The following is a 22,186-nucleotide window of genomic DNA, read 5'->3' as shown; positions in this document are numbered from 1 at the left end:
AAGAGAGCACTGTTACTGCTTAACTATCTACATGGGATTAGGAATGTTGATAAAAATAATATTATGATTCGTACAGTTATTATACTGAATTGCTACAGTAATTACCATATCACAGTACCCAGACGCTTGCAGGAAGATGATTCTTGCACCTAGCAGAACAAAATATCCTTCATAATCTATAATTGTTCTCCAGTTGTGATCAAATGTGCTGCCTACTGGAGGCTTTCATGAATAACATTGTGAGATTAATTGGTATTAAGTGCTGAAAATATTTCCTTGTATAAGGATTTATTAAAGAATCTAAATATAATGAGCTAAAATAACTATATTTACATTCTCCCTATAAATTTGAATACTATACATGCATACGATGCGTGCAGTTGACAATTTGTCTTTTACAATCTGTTGAATAACTTGTCCTCAGCAATGAATGTGTCACACTGTCTTAGGAAAGTCTGAAATTTTCCCCTGCACCCGCTCCCCACCAGCTCTTCCCCCCCCCCCCCCCCACAAAGTCATGTGTGTGTAGGAACCTTTATGTACTCTTTGCACCTGCAGTTCAAGCATTTTTTGATATCATCTGTTGACCCTTTATTGTTTTTTTTTTGGCTACTTGTCACCCGCTCACTTGGTAAAGAAAGCATGTACAGGAAACTTTGGTTTATCCGGAGGTTGTATGTCCGGAAACCTCGATCGACCGGCAGAAATCAGAAGTTGTTTTGTTAGTTTTTTTTTCTTCTCATGGCTTTTTTTTCAACAGCCAGGCTCTGCAAAGTCTCTCTGAAGCTGTTGCTAAGCTACAGAGACGCTTCCAAGGTACGGCCGACTGTTTAGAAGCTGTTGCTAAGCAACAGTGTTTGTTGCCAGATACGGAGCTGCAAATCTCCGTATGCTTCAACATTAACGCTGGTATGTCCGGCAGTTTTGATAGATTGGCAACAGCTCGGTCCCATCGGTGCCAGATATCACAAAGTTTCCTGTAACTGTATTGGCTACATGCTCCCAGATTTGTTCCTGGATTGTGTTGAGTTAAAACCCAAGTATAAATAAACAACCTTCTTAATCCTCTAACCTATATTATTTCTGGAGATCAGAAAGAACGCAATTAGATTTGATGTTGTTTCCAGGACAAAACTTGAATACTTATGGTAGGCTGGTTGGAACACCATTTAGTTTTAACTAAGAATGTTGAAATTCCTTTCCTCCGGGGTTATCTTATTTATTTCTCTAAAGCTGACAATCCACGGGCCCGACATCCTGATATTAGTACTGGGATGCACCTGCCCGTGAGCCCCATCACTGACCCTGTCGAAGTATGAGGTTAGGGGCGATCATCCCATTTAAATAAATATGTCCTGACCAGATTGGTGAAGCTGCAAAATGGATTGGTGGCTGGCTTCTCTGTGATGGGGTGGGGTGGTGGTGGTGGTGGTGGTAGTGCTGGCACGCCTCACAACCCAAAACGTTCCAGCTGTACCCTAATGTCCCCCTCCCTCCCTTAACAAGAGGGATGAAAAAAAATGTACTTGTTAAAAAAATCTTAAGTGTTCTGCGCCATGTCGCACACCTGGCCACCCGGTGGGCACCACATCTACCAGTTGGCGGGCTGGCACACCTGCTTTCATTTGGCATACCAGCCCACCATCTTCTACCAGGCTGGGCACAAGGAAACACCAGCTTGAAGGTCCAGCCATGCCCCACCCTCCTCTGTCATTGGTGTTCTAGTTTGGGGTGGGTGGAGGCTCTGCTCCGAACAAGGCCCCACAAAAACTGGCCGGAAAGGCCATTCCTTCCACCACACGACTGCCTGTCTAACACCGTGAGTGTGTCAGAAGAGCTGCTGATTTTTAGCCCCATGATGCGGTTTCTATTGTCTATTACACGTATATATCGATGTATAAACTTGAATGAAAATAGGTTTTTAGATGTAAAATTCCAATGACTTGGGTGTCTGCTGAGGGACCAGTAAGTAGTTCACAAAACTTCTGTTGGGTCTGCTGTGTATATTTGTACAATAAGCTTGGAAAGTCAAAAGATATTGAGCAAAATTGTTAGGTTGCTGATACATAAATTACAAACTTGTCATAAAATTGGGGAAAAAAAAGCATATTTGGTAAGATCTGCAAATATAACTCTAGCCTATTTTGAGTCCACACCATAGACAAAAAATAGAATTAAGGATTCCTACTTTATTTATGACTCCATCTTTTTCTACTGTACATTCCTGAATGGGTAGATTGCAATTATTGCATGGAAATTTCACTTGGTACAATTGTGTTTCGAACAATTTGAGTGTGTTTTGCCAGCAACATCTTTCATTGCTCAAGTCCTTAAGGAAATTGTTAATTGTACAGATATGTGGAGGAGTGCTTAGAAATCACTCGAGGCTTTTTCAACTATAAAATCACACGGGTGGGATTGTTTTGGTCAACACAGAAATTTTTCACCCTGGAAGTTCACAAGGTAGAATTTTAAATTATTCTCTTACGTAGGACTGAAATGCATAATTTCCAAGTGAAATGGCCCTGCACTTTCATGAAATGTTGCAAATATGTGACAGTCAGCTCATGGATGATGTATTCTTTTTACAACCACAGGCAATTTGAAACAATCATTCCAACAGAAGACACTGTCATCACAGAAATGACAGGAACTTTACGAGAATGGGGGATTATGTGGAAACAGCTTTATGTGGTAATAGTTTTCCTCATTGATTAAATAAAAACAAATCCCAGCATATCTGGAAATGTACTTTCATGGATCAGATACCCTCCTCCAATGCTGTAATTTTCTATGACTTCTTGAAACCAGAACAGCAGAATTTTGTGATCTCTATTATTGGATTAATAATTGCAGAAGTTCAAACACGTGAAAGCTATAACCTGTGGGACCATAAGAATTTTACTGTAATTCTGCTGTTGTTTTCATATAGAAACAATCTGGTTGGATGAGCAGTACATCCAGAAGCTTTGTTCATGTTAAAAATAGATTGGACCTAATGAATCATCACACATTCATATTCCTCGCACACATGAACATTTTTGACACTTGCATACTGTTTGAACAGCCAGGCAAGACACCCTGTGTTAAGTCTGACAGCTGAAGCAGCAATGGTGTGTGTTTAATATAAAATCAACTGCTTGTGGGCTAGTAGATTGGAAATATAAATGGTTCCAATTACATTTATGAGTTTAAAATGTCTCTTTTTCTGATTGGCATACTTTTCAGACTCTCATTTAACTGGCTGTTCTGGGTTTTGTTTTTACTTTAATGACATGACATGAAATTTGGAGAAGGCTGTTTAATTAAAAATATTTTCCAGGGTACAGGAATCCTTCTGAAGGTAATCTTGTGTGACGTTTTCCCCATCTGAATCCTAATAATTAAGTCAGTACAAGTTATTACCATAAGAGCTGTCTGAATTATTTCAGGCACAAAAGACCATACGTCTTTGTACATCTCCGTTAACGGGAAGTTCGGGGTCTCAAAAATAAAACCTTCACATTTCCTGTTCAGCTCTGATTGTTTGAAATATTGTAGTACAGTGTATCGATAGGGGAATACTGTATAATTCACTGTCCGAGTATTGAACAAAATTGTAAAATACACTATAGCAGTTATAAAACAATAACCAAAGCTAGTTATGTGTCCAACTGCAATCTGCCCACAATTTTTTGGAGTGGTTATAGCTATGGAAGTGTACTTTACTGGGAGCAGGGCCATTCCCTGACTGATGTTGAGGCGTAGGTTTATCTTCCACTTCAGGCAAATGCAACTGTGGCGTGTTGCCTCAAAACCTATTCAAGGTTATGACAACTAAGCTCACTACAGTGAGGTAGATTGAAGTAGCAAGGCTTTTGTAATAATCAGCTGAAATGAAAAGTATCCATCCCAGGAATAAGACTGATCCTCCGTTGTGGTTCATTTCTTCTCGCAGTGTTACCAGTGTAAATCTTGTACTGTTCTGCTGTTAATGTAGGCCATTAATTCTATATTCTTTCTCATTAAGCCCAGATACACAGAGTCAAGGGTTCCTTTTTTATCACTATTGTTTCTTGTGCTAATACTAAGGGAATGGGAAGAGGATGGTTTAAAAGATCACCTTGTAACTGTAATCTAAAAGTGAAAGTTAATGAGATTGGACACTAACAGCTTAATTTAAATCTGTTTCTAGTGCCCTTACACATTCGCTGGTGCTCATATGCATTTTGAATTTTTTTTAAGTAACCAAGTAATGCTCAATGTTGGAAGATGAATGCACAAATGGCATTTTCACGTAGGGAGAAGGGAAGATATGAGCAGGTCAACCTGGGTCACCCTTGGACCATCGAGCAACCAGTTATAAAGCAGCATTTTGCTAAAGCCTGGAAACAGGTCACTGGCCTTTTGGTCAGGAGATGGTGTGTGGCTTCGGGATAGTGGAAACTGAAAGTGCAGGATGGGAGGGGAATTATATTTTTTAAATGGATGGGAAGCTAAATAAAGATAAGAATTCCATTGTCATCGCTTCCTGTGCTATGTTAATTGTGATTTTCCTGGTCCCCGCCCTCAATGATGCAGAAGAAAATTGTACCATTGCCACTAATGAGGGGATGCATAGTTTCAGTTATTAAATTGAATAAATACATAGAAGCAGGGCATTAATACCATCCAGCAACAATAGACCTGAGATAGAAGTTGTACTGTCTGTTCCAGACTCTGTGCTCTGCGATCATTTCCAGATTAGATTTACACGGTGGACCTAAAAAGATCCAAAATGCATATTGCCGATACTTGCATTGATTCAGACCCAGTATTTATATAGCTGCTGTGAATTGGGACTTCTTGTGAATCTGGCTGAAGGGTTAAAAGAGAATTCTACTGGAAGGGTGCTTTTAATAACAATGTATTCCCCAGCTCTTTGCTTGAATAAAAAGTCATTTAAAATTTTCTGAAAGCACGCCTACCTGGTAAGAAAAATCCTTCTTGAAATCCATGCCCCACATCCCCATGGAAACGTGGCATTTCAGGTCAGAGGACTCTGGAGAAACGCTCAGCTACCATCTGCCATAGGCTCTGTTAGTGAGTATTTCAGTTGATCAAAAAAGGATTGACATCATTTTCATTAAAGGATGCTGATCCAAAGCTGCCAGTCATTTTCTCGTTCAGTAACAGCCAAATGTGCATCTGAAATAAAGTGTTATTACCAGGTCCAGTGGAAAACTGCAGAAGATTGTGGCAAAAATCCTGGGGATTTTCTTTCGTTTGTGGGCTATTGTGGATTTGTATTGGTGCTCTCAGTTGTTAAATCAGATTGATTTGTTACGTTATTTTATTGAAGATTAAATTGTTTATTATTATCCCCTTCCCTCCTTCAGTTCATTCCAACGCTCTTCTCTTTCCTTCTCGCAGTTCATGGTAGCACTTCTTGCCCCTCCTCCTAGTTCACAAAGCTAGTTTTCCTCGATTCACTGTTCCCAACTTGCGCCTCATGCTGCTGTTGATCTGGGGCATTGAACTGTGCTGCACGTTGCGGGCAATAGTTTTGTAAGATCAGATATTCCCACTCACAGTGTAGCACAGTTTGATGCCTTGGATCAGCATCAGATAGGAGTCGGGAGCAATGATGTGGGTTGAATCCAGAAACCGAGCAGGTTGTTTTTTTGCAGACTATATAATAACATGCTGTGATCTTCGAGTGACCTTGATTATAACCAAAAAAAATACTGAATGAATTACTTTTGGGTAAGTTCCTGCAGCATGAGAAACCTGCACCCACTACACCTTTTATTTTCCAGTAAGATCCTTAGCCATGCATCATATTTGTTACAATTTGAACAAGTTCCTCCATTGTAAATGGTAACATCAGTGAAGGAAATTTGAAATGGAAAATCTGAACACCAATAGCAAAATTTGAGTTGGAAAACTGAGCTAGTCGCAACAGTAGAAAAGAAAACCATATACAGGGTAATCCAGAAAAAAAGCAAGGAAAGACAAAATTGTTAAGTTTTTAACATAATCCTATGATTCACATCAATGTGTAGGAATTGCAGGTTAGGCAATACCCAAAAAGAGAAAAAACAAGTCCAGGCCTGAAGTGCAGACCCCCTTTAGAACTGTGTTCTGACAAATTGGCTGCCACATTTGTTGACATTACAGTAACTACATTTTGAAAAATCAATTAATTGCCTGTGAAACGCTTTGGGCATCCTGAGGGCATGAAAGGTGTTCGATAAGTTCAAGTTCTCTTTTTCATGGCTTTTTGCTTTAATGTCTATTCATTGCATAACTGAGAATTTTTACCCAACACCCACCAATTATTGTCTCTTTCCAGACTTTCAAAAAACTCTGCTGGTCAGTTAATCCATCAACTCCTCACTGTGACAGGAAGCAATTGTCCTAATTCTTGATTTCGACCTATTCTTTCACCCTCCAGTTCTTTTTCAATCCCACTAAGCTCACTTATCTTTTAGTTTTTAATTCTGATGAAGCATCTATGTCTTTATTTTAGATTTATTTTAATTCTAAATGCCATTCACAATCAATGGAACTGAATATCGGGCGCAGCGTATAACAGGCGGCCGATCGATACCACCCATTTTGTGCCACCACCCAGATGAATTTCTAGGCCCTGGTTACAATATGTGCAAGTGCGTATGCGTGCGTGTCTGTGTGTATATGTTGGGGGGGGTGGGGGGTGTACGCTTTGTGTGTTTCTCCTGATATTTTTAATGCTTTTTCAGATAATTCTTACTGCCATCGACACTGTCTGTGTTTTTGGGAGGATTTTTTTGGTGTTGACCATGATGGTGGGGCTGTGCTAAATTCCTTGTGATTTGTGGTTATTTTTTTAAAAGGGAATTTTATTTTCCTGAAACATACAAAGTCTTTTATCTTATTCCTTCCATCCTTTGACAGAAGAACGAAGGGGATTTGTTTCACCGGCTGTGGCACGTGATGAATGAGCTGCTTGATCTCCGTAGGCAGGTCCTCGTGGGGCATCTAACACATGACCGGATGAAAGATGTAAAACGGCACATTACAGCTCGCCTGGATTGGGGCAATGAGTAAGAGCATTCCCTAATAATTATGGTACTGTATGATATGTAGAGTTTGTTTTTATTTCACCGTTGATTTTCTACAGTAGTTAAAAATGAACAATATGGAAGTGCATATCGAAAATGAAGATGCTGACATTGATGTTGTACAGAACTCATTAAAGGAAAGCAGAATGACAGTTGCATGAAGTAATGGATAATAAAATATCCATCTATTTGTTGGTTTAATGCAATACAACTGGAAAGTAACAAAATTATTAAAAGAACAAAATTGGAGTGAGTTGCGGTGGGGGGGGGGGATCTGGCCTACCATAATTTTACATGGTCTGGAAGCCTTTTTGGAAAAGGTATTGTAAGTAGTCATAGTTTTTTAAGTGTTAAGTGTTGAGTATATGCAAGACAGACATCAATAGATTTGTGGATACTCGGGGACTCGCTGGGTATGGCGATAGTGTGGGAAGGTGGAATTGAGGTAGAAAATCAGCCATGTATTTATTGAATGGCAGAGCAGGCTTGAAGGGCCTCCTCCTATTTCTTATGTTGTCAACTTTCAAACTGCACACACAATGTGAGGTCAGATACCTGTCTGATTTGTGTGTCTTATGTGAAGTGGAGGTTTTTAAATTGTTATTAAATGTAATGAAATCAGTGGGCCCGAAAATCCGCATTTGGAGGTGGTCGCATAGGAAGACGAATAGGTCATTCAGCTCCTGGAGCCTGTTCTCAGATCATGGCAGATCTGTACTTCAACTCCATTTATCTGCCTTTGCTCCATACCCCTTGATAACCTTACCTAACAAAATTCTATCGATCTCAATCTTGAAACTTTCAGTTGACCCAGCATTCACAGCCTTTCAGATTTTCACTGCCCTTTGTATAGAAAAAATGCTTCCTGATTTCACTCCTAATTAGCCTAGCTAGTTCATCTTCAAGAATTGCACAGCTTTAAATTAGAAATGATCCCGAGTGGGGGAAAAAAATAAAAAAGACATAGGAAGTGTAAAGGATATGTATGGTTAAAAAATCACATGAACAGGACTTCTGAAGGGTAGGGAATTTCCTCAGTGTTTCTCCTGCTCCGCCATTGTAACTCGAGTTGAAAACCCGTTTGTGCATAAATGGACTTCCTGCTGAGCTTCCGCTTAAGGTCTGATGGTGGAACGGAAGGAACCCTAAGGAAATTTCTGGTGTTTGTACTTCGCAGTTCTGACAAATCCCTCAAATTATTTGCTTGAAAAAATGTGTTTTTTTAAAAAAAAACATATGCCACCAGCAAATTATACCTTCTGTGGTAGCTACCCACCTGGACAGTTATATAACAATCAAATGACCGTTCTATGAAATGCCAGTACCTTATAATTGGCACCTGGGCATTGGAAGGAGTGGGATGTGATTGCAAGGTCCGAGCATATCATCAGTTAGTCTTTTTTGAGTGCAGAAAATCAAGTGCGTGAGACTTCATAGCAGTAAATGCAGAAGACATTGTATGTGGAATACCTTCAAAATTTATTTTAATGGCAAAATCAGGAAAGAATGGTTTGGAGACTTGGTGAGCCTATTTGCCAAATCTGTGCATTTAATTTTTAACACTCAACCTGGAATATTCCTTTTATTTCCCAGATACAGCTTCACCAATCAATATCTAGTTGTTTGTGCAATATCAGGCCTAAATTGCATTTTCGCTTATGTAATGTTTTATGTTAACATAAAAATATAGGATGAAGCAGGGCTCCTAAATAAGATACGCTATGAGGAAAGATCAGAAACTTAAGATGTACAGTCTACAGAGATGGTGAGAGGGTATCAGCATTGAGTTTATTTCGAGTATTTAAATGACATTATTACGGTGAATCCAGAATGTTACTTAAGGTCAGCTGCACCAGTGGAATCAGGAGATGATGAATTTAAATCAGTAAAAAATAAATTTAAAACCAATCTTAGAAAAAAAATCTTCACTTTGAAGCAGATTAATGTTTGGAATGTTGTACCAGGTCAGGCAGTGGACTCAAACGTGTTTGGAGAGTTCAAATCAAGGTATGGTTGAATTGGGGCAATAACCTTAGTTGACTTTCACCACACCTGTCTTCCCTAACCTTGGAGAACTGGGATCAATTGCAGCACCTCTTCTCTTACCCTGGCTGAGCTTGATTAACCAACTAAGTAAGGATTGGACATTATTAAAAACAGCTTTAATGCTGAGACATGGCTGTACAAAATCCAAAACTTGGTACCATTTTGATCCATATGTATGTGCGCTTAATCGACTGCAATGTTGTGGCTGCTAGCTGCCATTGGGCTCAAAAATTATTGTAAACAGACTTTCAAAATTAGCTACAATATCCTGACTAAATATTTAAAATAAATAAAGAGCTGTCAATGAGATCTGTGCAGCCATTGTCTTGTCCTTCTGGCACCAGCTGCACTGTGTTCTTTCAGTGGTTTTATCAGCAGTCGATGATTTATGGATACATGAATGGAGCTTCACTTTGCATTTTGAAGTGGAGATGTAGCTAGGATTACACAATCTGTTTGTGGCACAGCTGTGTGTTTTGACTGTGGTGTTGATCAGTCACTCGATATCGGTAATTGTAATTCTTACCCTGTGATTCATGTCTTTGGAGATTTTCAGCACAAGATGTAATACCCATTTCCTTTTTGGCACATTCCAATCGCTCAAATGTCTTGGCAGCCAGTTATCTTAACTGACATCAGCTTTATTATCTCAAATGTTTTATTACCAGTGGTTAAATATGATTGATAGTAGTTCATTGATTTTCTACATTGCATGCTCAGGCAACGTTTGCCTTAACTTATTTTTTTTTTTATTGTCTAAATGCGAGGCTACCTCTAAGAACTGGATTATGCACAGGAGTGACAAGTTTTGATAGGCACATAAGAGGGGCCTCTCTCAAAGCTATTACTGACAATGTTTTGAACAGTTGTCTTCAGCTTGTTGTAAAACCATACTGCTCTTTCAACATTGGTAGTTCAAAGAAATATTCTGAACCGTTTGCTGATTTTCTGCAATACCAGATTCCTTCTGTACAGACTTTCAGTTACAGCATTCTCCCTGCCACCAAATGCCAACCTCAGTTACAACCACATTGCTCAGCATGGGCATTTTATTGGGTTTACCAATGGCTGTCCTAGTTTTGCAGGGGGAAGAGGAGTTCTAGTGGAAGGAGGAAAGACCTCCTTCGGTATGAACGTAGGAGGTATGATCAGTAAGTTCGCAGATGACATGAAAATTGGTGGAGTAGTAAATAGCGAGGCGGGAAGCCTCAGGCTGCAGGACGATATAGGCGGGTTGGTTAGATGGGCAGAACAGTGGCAAATGGAATTTAACCGTGAAAAGTATGAGGTGATGCATTTTGGGAGGACCAACAAGGCAAGGGAATACACAATGAATGGTAGGACCCTAGGAAGGACAGAGGATCAGAGGGACCTTGGTGTGCATGTACATAGATCCCTGAAGGCAGCAGGAGACTAGCGTGCAAAGCTAAAGCACATGGGATTGGGGTAAGGTACTGACTTGGATAGAGAACTGGTTGGCAGACAGGAAGCAAAGAGTTGGAATAAACGGGTCTTTTTCCGAGTGGAAGGCAGTGACTAGTGGGGTACCAAAGGGATCGGGACTAGGACCCCAGTTATTCACAATATATATTAATGATCTAGACGAGGGAACTAGATGTAATATCTCCAAGTTTGCAGATGACACAAAGCTGGGTGGGCGTGTGTGCTGTGAGGAGGATGCAGAGAAACTCCAGTACGATATGGCAGATGCAGTATAATGTGGATAAATGCGAGGTTATCCACTTTGGTGGCAAAATCAGGAAGGCAGATTATTATCTGAATGGCAATAAATTGGGAAAAGGGGATGCTGGCCTTCATAGCGAGAGGATTCGAGTACAGGAGCAAGGATGTCTTGCTGCAGTTGTACAGGGCCTTGGTGAGATCACACCTTGAGTATTGTGTGCAGTTTTGGTCGCCTTATCTGAGGAAGGATGTTCTTGCCATGGAGGGAGTGCAGTGAAGATTCACCAGACTGATACCTGGGATGGCAGGAATGATGTATGAAGAGAGATTGGGTCGATTAGGCTTATATTTGCTAGAGTTTCGAAGAATGAGAGGGGACCTCATTGAAACTTATAACATTCTAACAGGACTAGACAGACTAGATGCAGGGAGGCTGTTCCCGATGGCAGGAGAGTCCAGAACCAGGGGTCACAGTCTAAGGATAAGGGGCAAGCCATTTAGGGCAGAGATGAGGAGGAATTTCTTCACCCAGAGTGTGGTGAACCTGTGGAATTCTCTACCACAGAAGACAGTTGAGGCCAATTCATTAAATATATTCAAGAAGGAGTTAGATATATTTCTTAAGGCTAAGGGGATCAAGGGATATGGGGAGAAAGCAGGGACAGGGTACTGAATTTGGATGATCAGCCATGATCGCATTGAATGGTGGAGCAGGCTCAAGTGGCCGAATGGCCTACTCCTGCTCCTATCTTCTATGTTTCTAGGACAGGTAGATAAGGTGGTTAAAAAGGCATATGGGATACTTGCATTCATTAGCCGAGGCATAGACGATAAGAGCAGGGAGGTTATGATGGAGCTGTACAAAATGCTAGTTAGGCCACAGCTGGAATACTGTGTGCAGTTCTGGTCGCCACACTATAGGAAGGATGTGATTGCATTGGAGAGGGTGCAGAGGAGATTCACCAGGATGTTACCTGGGCTGGAGCGTTTCAGCTATGAAGAGAGACTGGACAGGCTGGGGTTGTTTTCCTTAGAGCAGAGAAGGCTGAGGGGGGACCTGATTGAGGTGTACAAAATTATGAGGGGCATAGATAGGGTAGATCGAAAGGAACTTTTCCCCTTAGTAGAGGGGTCAATAACCAGGGGGCGTAGTTTCAAGGTAAGGGGCAGGAGGTTTAGAGGGGATTTGAGGGAAAACTTTTTCACCCAGAGGGTGGTTGGAATCTGGAACTCACTGCCTGAAAGGGTGGTAGAGGCAGGAACCCTCAACATTCAAGAAGCATTTAGATGAGCACTTGAAACGCCATAGCATACAAGGCTACGGACCAAGTGCTGGAAAATGGGATTAGAATAGATAGGGCTTGATGGCCGGCGCGGACACGATGGGCCGAAGTGCCTCTTTCTGTGCTGTATAACTCTATGACTGTTACGCTGGTATCTTCGGCACCTGATACCCTCCCTCAATTAGTTCAGGAATTATGTTCTCCACCCAGGCACAAGTATCTCTAATGAGGCTTGCCTTCACTGTCTCCTCTTCATAGAATCATAGAAATTTATGGCACAGAAGGAGGCCATTTGGCACATTGTGTCTGAGCCGGTAGAAAAAGAGCTATTCAGCCTAATCCCACTTTCCAACTCTTGGTCTGTAGCATTGCAGGTTATGGCACTTCAAGCGCATATCCAAGTACTGTTAAAATGCACCGAGGATTTTTGCCAGTACCACTCTTTCAGGCAGTACGTTCCAGACCCCCACCGCCCTCTGGATGAAAAAATTTCTCCTCAACTCTCCCCTAATCCTACCAATTACTTAAAATCTATGCCCTGGTTAGTGACCTCTCTGCTAAGGGAAATAGGTCCTTCCAATCCACTCTATCTCGGCCCCTCATAATTTTATACATCTCAATTAAATCTCCCCTCAGCCTCCTGTGTGCCAAAAAAAACTCCCTAGCCTATCCAATCTTTCCTCATAGCTAAAATTCTCCAGTCCTGGCACCATCCTCGTAAATCTCCTCTGTACCCTCTCTAGTGCAATCACATCCTTCCTGTAATGTGGTGGCCCAAACTGTACTCATTACTCTAGTTGTGGCCTAACTAGTGTTTTATACAGTTCTAGCATAACCTCCCTGCTCTTATATTCTATGCCTCAGCTAATAAAATAAAGTATCCTGTATGCCTTCTTAACCACCTTATCGACCTATCCTGCTTCCTTCAGGGATCTGTGGGCATGCACTCCAAGGTTCCTCTACATTTCTCGGTATCCTACCATTTATTGTGTTTTTCCTTGCCTTGTTACCCCTCACAAAATGCATTACCTCACACATCTCCGGATTGAATTGCATTTGTCACTTTTTTGTCCACTTGACCAGTCCATTGATTTCTTCCTGCAGTCTACAGCTATCACTATCAACCATACGGCCAAATTTTGTATCATCTGCAAACCTCTTAATCATGCCCCTACATTGAAGTCTAAATTATTGATAATTATCACAAAAAGCAGGGGACCTAGCACCGAGCCCTGCGGAACCCCACTGGGAACAGCCTTCCAGTCTCAAACACTCATCGACCATTACCCTTTGCTTCCTGCCACTGAGCGAATTTTGGATTCAACTTGCCACTTTCACTTGGATCCCATGGGCTTTTACTTTACAGACCAGTCTGCCATGTGGGACCTTGTCAAAAGCCTTGCTAAAATCCATGCAGACTACATCAAATGCGTTACCCTCATCGACCCTCCTCATTACCACCTCAAAAATTCAATCAAGCTCGTCAGACATGACCTTTCCTCAACAAATCCATGCTGACTGTCCTTGATTATTCCGTGCATTTCTAAATGACGATTTATTTGTTTTGTCCCTCAGAATTTTTTCACCACCACCGAGGTTAGGCTGACTGGCCTGTAATTACTCAGTCTATCCCTTCCTCCCTTTTTAAACAACAGTACAATGTTAGCAGTCCTCCAGTACTCTGGCACCACATCTGTCGCCAGAGAGGATTAGAAAATGATGGTTAGAGCCTCCGCTATTTCCTCCCTTGCTTCTTTTAACAGCCTGAGATACATTTCATCTGGGCCTGGCGATTTATCTACTTTCAAAGATGCTAAACCCCTTAATATTTCCTCTCACTATGTTTATCCCATCTAATATTTCACACTCCTCCTCCTTAACTACAATGTCTTCATCGTCCCTCTTTTTTTGAAGACAGATGCAAAGTATTCATTAAGAACCATATCCATGTATTCCTGCCTCCACACACTGGGTTACCCTTTTTGGTCTCTAATAGGCCCTACTCTTAGTTATCCTCTTGCCCTTTATGTATTTATAAAACACCTTAGGGTTTTCCTTGCCCATATTTTTTCATGCCCTCTTTTTTTGCTTTAATAATTTCCTTTTTAATTTCACCCCTGCGCTTTCTATACTCTTCCAGGCTTTCTGTAGGATTGAGATCTTGGTATCTGACAAATCTGCCCTTTTTCCTTATCCTACCCTGTATGCCCTTTGACATCCAGGGGGCTCCAGTCCCACCCTTTTTCTTGGTGGGAACATATTTGCTCTGAACCCTCACTATTTCCTCCTCCTTGAACACCTCCCACTGCTCTGACCTTGATTTACCTTAAAGTAGTTGTTTCCAGTCCACTTTTGCTAAATCACATCTCCGCTTAGTAAAATTGACCTTTTCGCCAATTGAGAACTTTTACACCTGGTCTATCTTTGTCCTTTTCCATAACTATGCAAAATCTAACTGAATTATGATCACGACCACCAAAATGCTCTCCCACTTTTACCCCATCTACCTGCCCAGCTTCATGTCTTAAAACGAAGTCCAGAACTGCCCCCGCTCTTGTTGGGCTTGATGTGTACTGGCTAAAAATGTTCTCCTGAATGCATTTGAAGAATTCTGCGCCCTCTACACCTTTTACACTAATTCTATCCTAGTTAATATTAGGGTAGTTGAAGTCCCCTTTTACTGCCCAATTGTTTTTGCCCTTCTCAGGAACTTGCCTCAGAGAGGATGTCACAGTGTTGTGCCATCTGCTGGAGCCTGGCCTGCAGACTGCCTCCAGTGCACAGACGGGCCTGCCCATTGCGATAAAAGTCATCACAGCATTAGACACCAGATCCACTGACGGGATTTGCCACAACTGTCATCCATTTGCCCATCGATGCATCAAGCAGATCACTGAAGCTTTGTCTGTTGAGCAACACTTTGCCTCCTTTCCATATTTGAAGTTGGAGGATTTAGCACTTTTATCTAGTAGGTAGTTTCCCTAAAGTGCAGGGAACCTATTTAAGCCATCAAAGCCCCTAACAGTAATATTGTGGCACCTATGAATAGGAAGATTACCATTCTATCAGTGTCCAGCTGGTGGTAGACGGCAAAAACAGAATAATGTAAGTGATTGCAAGATACCCTGGCAGCAGCCACAGTGGTTTGATCTTGTGCCAATCCGCAATGCAAGCACTATTTTAGAGGCGCAAGCAGGCTAGACAATGGCTGCTAGGACACCATGGTCACGCTTTGGAGCTCTGGCTATTGACACCAATCAGGAACCCCCACAATGAGGTGGGGAGAAAAGCCAGTGAGGCTTCTGTCTTCACCAAAAGTCTGATAGATTATATGATTGGCATCTTAGAGATTCAGATATCTGGTAATATTGGGTAGGGTCCTGCTCTACGTTCCTGAGAAAGTCCCCAATATTACCGATGTCTGCCGTATGCTGCATAGTTTTGCTATTCAGAGGGGGAAATTTATTCAGCTGAAAGGTCAGGAAGATGGGGCTGCAGTCTTGGTGGCAGAGGAGGAAGTTGAGTGCTGCCACCAAGCTCTGCAAACACTCTCTTGACAGCCTCCAAGCAAATAATGCAGAGGCAAGTTAGGTTCACAGGTTGGCTGGTCCACTATAAGTGCCAGATGTCTCCCAATGGTTTGGGGCCACCTTCTCCTTTAAGTACAGAACAAATGGCATCATCCTCGGTCCCCGCCACAAACTCCGTTCCCTAGCCATCGAATCCATCCCTCGCCCTGGCAACTGTCTGAAACTAAACCAGACTGTTCGCAACCTTGGTGTCGTATTTGACCCTGAGATGAGCTTCCAACCATATCCACACCATCACTAAGACTGTGTATATACACCTCCATAATATCGCTTGACTCTGCCCCTGCCTCAGCTCATCTGCTGAAACTCTCATCCATGCCTTTGTTACATAGAAACATAGAAGATAGGAGCAGGAGTAGGCCATTCGGCCCCTCGAGCCTGCTCCGCCATTCAAAGAGATCATGGCTGATCATCCAAATTCAGTACCCTGTCCCTGCCTTCTCTCCATATCCCTTGATCCCTTTAGCCTTAAGAAATATATCCAACTCCTTGAATATATTTAATGAACTGGCCTCCACCGCCCTCTATGGCAGAGAATTCCACAGGTTCACCACACTCTGGGTGAAGAAATTCCTCCTCATCTCAGTCCGAAATGGCTTACCCCTTATCCTTAGACAATGACCCCTGGTTCTGGACTCCCCGGCCATCGGAAACATCCTTCCTGCATCTAGTCTGTCCAGGCCTGACACAATTTTATAGGTTTCGATGAGATCCCCTCTCAATCTTCTAAACTCCAATGAGTATAAGCCCAATCGACACAATCTCTCCTCATACGTCATTTCTGCCATCCCAGGTATCAGCCTGGTGAATCTTCGCTGCACTCCTTCCATGGCAAGAACGTCCTTCCTCAGATAAGGTGACCAAAACTGCACACAATACTCAAGGTGCGGTCTCACCAAGGCCCTGTACAACTGCAGCAAGACATCCTTGTTCCTGTACTCGGACCCTCTTGCTACGAAGGCCAACATACCATTTGCCGCCTTAACCGCCTGCTGCACCTGCATGCTTACCTTAAGTGACTGGTGCACAAGAACACCTAGGTCTCTTTGCACTTCCCCTTCTCCCAATCTATTGCCATTCAAATAATAATCTGCCTTCCTGTTTTTGCCACCAAAGTGGATAACCTCACATTTATCCACATTATAGTGCATTTGCCATGTTTCTGCCCAATCACCCAACATGTCCAAATCGTACTGGAGTTTCACGACATCCTTCTCACAACATACCCTCCCACCCAGCTTTGTGTCGCCTGTAAATTTGGAGATATTACATAAGCACATAAGAAATAGGAGCAGGAGTAGGCCAATCGGCCCCTCGAGCCTGCTCCATCATTCAATAAGATCATGGCTGATCTGATCCTAACCTCAAATCTTAGATCACTCTCCATCCCACCCGAACCCATGTGATCTCCCGGGAGAGGCGAAAAACCAGATTAAAAAACCCAATGGCCAATTTGGGAGAAAAAATATGGGAAATTTCTCTCCGACCCATCTAGGCGATCGAAACTCGTCCAGGAGCTCACTCTCACTGTCCCTATATTTTCTACAGTACTTACCTTCTGTAAAGGCGATCTCCACCCCAGCCAGGAACAGGAATAAAACCATCTCCTGAAATCTAACACAGAATTAGAACACAAGAAGTAGTAGCAGAACCAGGCTACACGGCCCCTGGGCCCGCTCCACTACCCACAGGGCCATGACCATTCCGAACCTAGACTCCTGTCCAATTTCCCGCCCGCTTCCCGTAACCCTTAATTCCCTTTACTTCTAGGAAACGATCTATTTCTGTTTTAAATTTGTTTAATGATGTAGCTTCCACAGCTTTCTGGGGCAGCAAATTCCACAAACCTACCACCCTCTGAGTGAAGAAGTTTCTCCTCATCTCAGTTTTGAAAGAGCAGCCCCTTATTCTAAGATTATGCCCCCTAGTTCTAGTTTCACCCATCATTGGGAACATCCTCACCGCATCCACCCGATCAAGCCCCTTCACAATCTTATATGTTTCAATAAGATCGCCTCTCATTCTTCTGAACTCCAATGAGTAGAGTCCCAATCTACTCAACCTCTCCTCATATGACCATCCCCGGGATTAACCGAGTGAACCTTCTTTGTACTGACTCGAGAGCAAGTATGTCTTTTCTTAAGTATGGACACCAAAACTGTATGCAGTATTCCAGGTGCGGTCTCACCAATACCTTGTACAACTACAGCAATACCTCCCTGTTTTTATATTCCATCCCCCTAGCAATAAAAGCCAACATTCCATTGTCCTTCTTGATCACTTGCTGCACCTGCATACTAACTTTTTGAGTTTCGTGCACCAGGACCCCCAGATCCCTTTGCACTACAGTACTTGCCAGTTTCTTGCCATTAAGATAATAACTTGCTCTATGATTTTTCCTGCCAAAGTGCATAACCTCACACTTTCCAGTATTGTATTCCATCTGCCAAATCTCTGCGCACTTACTTAGCCTGTCTATGTCCCTATGCAGGTTTTTTATGTTCTCCTCACTCACTACTTTCCCTCCCATCTTTGTATCTTTATATCTAGTTCCTCGTCCAGATCATTAATATATATTGTGAATAGCTGGGGTCCTAGGACCGATCCTTGCGGTACCCCACTAGTCACTGCCTGCCACTCGGAAAACGACGCGTTTATTCCAACTCTTTGCTTTCTATCCGCCAACCAGTTCTCTATCCAAGTCAATACCTTGCCCCCAATCCCATGTGCCTTAATTTTGCACGCGAATCTCTTATGCGGGACCTTATCGAAAGCCTTCTGAAAGCCCAAATACACCACATCCACTGGTTCTTCCTTATCTATTTTACCAGTTACATCCTCAAAAAATTCCAGTAGATTAGTCAAGCACGATTTGCCTTTTGTAAATCCATGTTGACTTTGTCCGATCCTGTCACTACTTTCCAAGTGCTCTGCTATTACATCTTTTATAATGGACTCCAGCATTTTCCCCACTACTGATGTCAGGTCTATAATTCCTCGCTTTTTCTCCACCACCTTTTTTGAATAGTGGGGTTACATTAGCTACCCTCCAATCCATGGGTACTGTTCCAGAGTCTATCGAGTTCTGGAAGATGACCAGCAATGCATCTACTATTTCTAGGGCCACTTCCTTAAGTACCCTAGGATGTAGATTATCAGGCCCTGGGGATTTATTGGCCTTCAGGCCTGTAGTGTATGTACCCGTCTATCTTTAAGGGAACTATTGAATGTAACCGTTCACCTTTAAGGGAACTACTTTAGGTGTGGCACTATTTGTTTGGCTTCTGTATACTGTAATACCGATAGTGACCACACCAGTATATAAGTGTTGTGGCATGATTGCTGGGGCAGATTCGCCCAGACCTTCGAATAGTAAAGACCTGTTTTGTTGTTACTTCTGAAGTCTGTGTATTTATTAACTGCACAACCCACAGACTTTACAGTGGCGACGAGTCCGATCGTACCCTGCGGCAAGATTACCAAAGCAAGAAGAGCGTCGAAGAGAGGCAACCGCCCTCGTCGTGCTGCTGGAAGAAAACACGAGGCTGCAGCAGGAGAAAGGTGGAAGACTTTAGCAACAAAAGCTTCCGTCTGCAACAGGCACTGACTACCCTTCTACCACGGTACAGAGTGAGCCGATCAGCAGGGAACAAGGCGGCCGAAGAGACTGTGAGTAGGGGAAGGTGTAGAGAATATCCGGAGGATAAGGGCAGAGCACGCGACCTCGGTCGAGGGGGAGCTGAGCCGGTCAAAAGTCGGGTCCAACGGCGTCGGGTGACAGCTGGACCGTGATCGGCGGGAAAAATCCGGGCAGCCACGAAGCGCTGAGCCTGCGAGTAGGCACGGGAGGAGAAACCCAGCCGCAGCCGGAGAGGGAAACACCGGTCTGCGAGAGGGCTGGGGAGGCGAACGGGAACCGTGCGGGTGAGAGCCGGGTGTGGAGAGAGAGACTGCGAGGAGCCAGTCTAGCGGCTGAGCTGTTCTCCACCAACGGGGTACTCAGAGCCGGCAAAACCGAACGTGCGGGAGTGGGTGAGAGACACAGCCGAAAACGGGGTGAGAGACTGCGCGAGAGCCAGTCCAGCAGCTGAACTGTTCTCCACCAACGGGGTACCCAGGGCCGGTAGCACCGAACGTGCGGGTGAGAGAGCGACAGAGCCGGGTACGGAGCGAGAGACTGCGCGAGAGCCAGTCCAGCGGCTGAACTGTCCTCCGTTAACGGGGTGTACCCAGCGCCGGTAGAGCCGTGCGGGCGGGAGGAAAAGACATAGCCGAGTAAGGGGAGCTGTGCGGAAGCCAGCCAGCGGCTGAACCTGTCCGCTGTGGGGGAAGCGTACCCCTTCCACCGGGAAGAAACGCGGGAAGCCGCCATTAGGCGGAGAAGACGCCAGAAGCGGGAAACCGCCATTGAAGTGGGCGGGGCGAGAAAGGAAGAGCGGGAAACCGCCATTTTCGCGGGAAAACCGCCATCTTGATTGACATACCGCCATTGAAGTGGGCGGGGAGAGAAGGAAAGAGCGGGAAACCGCCGATTTCGCGGGAAAACCGCCATCTTAGAAACAAACAAATAAATAAGAATACTGAAAGAAATACTGGTGCTGCTCCCAAGGGAAGAAAAATGCCTAAGCGAGGGAATATTAACGACTTTAATTCTGAAATAGAAGACTGGGCCACGTACGTGGAACGCATAGAGATCTATTGCGAAGCCAACAAAATAGAGGAAGACGACAAGGCGATAACATTGCTAAACTCGATGGGGGCAAAAACATACGGGCTCTTGAAGCATCTAATAGCACCAAATAAACCAGCGGATCAGACCTTCGAAGAGATTGTGGCTGTGCTGAAGGACCACTTGAACCCCACACCGCTGATGCTGGCTGAACGATTCAAATTCTACGCAAGAACGCAGAAGAAAGACGAAAGCAATGCGGAATACTTGGTCGAACTGCGTAGGCTAGCGAAATACTGCCAGTTCGGAGGGAATCTGACAGAAGCGCTGCAGGACAAGTTCGTATGCGGATTGTCCAAAGAAGGGACGCAGAAGCGACTACTGGAAGAGAACGACCTCACACTGGACAGGGCTGTCCTTATAGCTGCATCGCACGAAGCCGCAGCGAAAGGAACGGCGGAAATGCAACGAAAGGCGGCGGCACTCTGGGTGGACCAAATTACTTCAAGCACAACAAAATGCTACCGTTGTGGGAAGACAACGCATGACCAGAATCAATGCTGGTTTAAGAACCAAGAGTGTAGGAAATGTGGCAAACTGGGTCACATCGCGAAGGTATGCCGGTCCGGGAAAAAGACCAATAATCAAAGGAAGCCACCACAAGAAAAGTACAACAAGGTACACAAGGTGGCTGAGAAGAGTTCAGACGAACAGAATTCAGACTCAGACCCAAACAACCAGGAGCTGGGTAGGCTGAGAATCCACAATGTGGGTAAAGAAACGGATCTACAGGCCATCTGGGTCATACTAAAAATAGCTGGAGTCCAAGTAAGAATGGAGCTGGACACTGGATCAGCTCTATCAGTCATCAACCGAAGGGACTACCACCGGCTATTCTCTCACATACCTTTAAGAAATACCAAGTTCGTATTGCAGACATACACGGGGCATAAGGTATACCCCATGGGGAAGATAAGAGCCAAGGTGAGAGATAGGGGTAAAGAACACCCAAGAATGAACTTGTACGTATTACCTGAGGGAGGACCACCACTTCTAGGACGGGAGTGGATTAAGAAAATAGACATGGAATGGCATTACCTAAAAGCCATAATGAGGGAGGACTCGGTGCAAGCTATTAGCTCAGATTCTGAAATGGATGATGATAAGACCAAGTCGAATATGGAAGACAAGGCTAAAAGGGACTTGCCGACGATGGGAAAGAAAACTAAGACATGCAGAAGGACTTATGGTACCAAGAAGAATAAAGCTGCAGAGCAGAACTCCAGGTAGACAGAGAATTCTGAGCCTGTTCAAGCAAAGGATTCATCCATGACGGAAGAACACCGAGCTCGGACGCAAACTTATGTCGAAGTACGACAACAATTAGAACAGTTGAGTGACCGTCTCGTACAAGAGATGAAAAATATGGAAAGGTTCTGGGACACCGAATGGGAGAACCTGGAAAGACTACAGCGACAGCTCGCTCAAGCAGAGAGCGACCATAGAGCCATCGTGGTCAAATACCAATCACATTCCCCTGATGCTGTTCAGGAACTAGAATATTTACAGAATGAACCAAAGGAAGAGGAATCTTCAGGGAGCCAGGATTTTATTCCAGTTCTTCTCTACGACTCCTTACAAGCAGAGTGTGAGAAGTTGAAAGAACAGTATGAACAGGCCCAGGCTACAATTCTGGAGGGGGTTAACTCGGCAGCCTCCGAAAAGCTAGTTTCAGTAGAAGCATATGAACAACTAAAGGTTGAACATGAGCAAGAAGTCCAAAGGCTGCAGGAAATTCTTGATGAGCTCAAGGCCAAGACAGACTCATCGGTAGGAGCTCCATCCATAGAT

At 43.6% G+C, this 22,186-nt stretch overlaps 1 protein-coding gene and 1 long non-coding RNA gene across 6 annotated transcripts in view; one reads left to right on the top strand and one right to left on the bottom strand.

The window, feature by feature from the left end:
* The window catches only part of LOC147106218 (dedicator of cytokinesis protein 4-like), a 398,161-nt gene that overhangs the window by 90,683 nt on the left and 285,292 nt on the right, over positions 1–22,186 (top strand). For 4 of the 5 annotated variants that reach the window (XM_086009130.1, XM_086009127.1, XM_086009129.1 and 1 more), the window contains exons 5-6: positions 2,598–2,694; positions 6,898–7,046. In XM_086009130.1, coding sequence (XP_085865256.1) covers positions 2,598–2,694; positions 6,898–7,046 — 246 coding nt within the window. The remainder of the gene's footprint in view (positions 1–2,597; positions 2,695–6,897; positions 7,047–22,186) is intronic. The other variant, XM_086009128.1, reaches the window with a different exon arrangement.
* The window catches only part of LOC147106220 (uncharacterized), a 122,207-nt gene that overhangs the window by 61,379 nt on the left and 38,642 nt on the right, over positions 1–22,186 (bottom strand). The window lies entirely within an intron of this gene.

Source organism: Somniosus microcephalus, chromosome 16 (assembly GCF_052327205.1).
Source record: "Somniosus microcephalus isolate GS21.2 chromosome 16, FLI_Smic_1.0, whole genome shotgun sequence".
NCBI lineage: Eukaryota > Metazoa > Chordata > Chondrichthyes > Squaliformes > Somniosidae > Somniosus > Somniosus microcephalus.
This window is presented reverse-complemented; position numbering and strand designations above follow the sequence as displayed.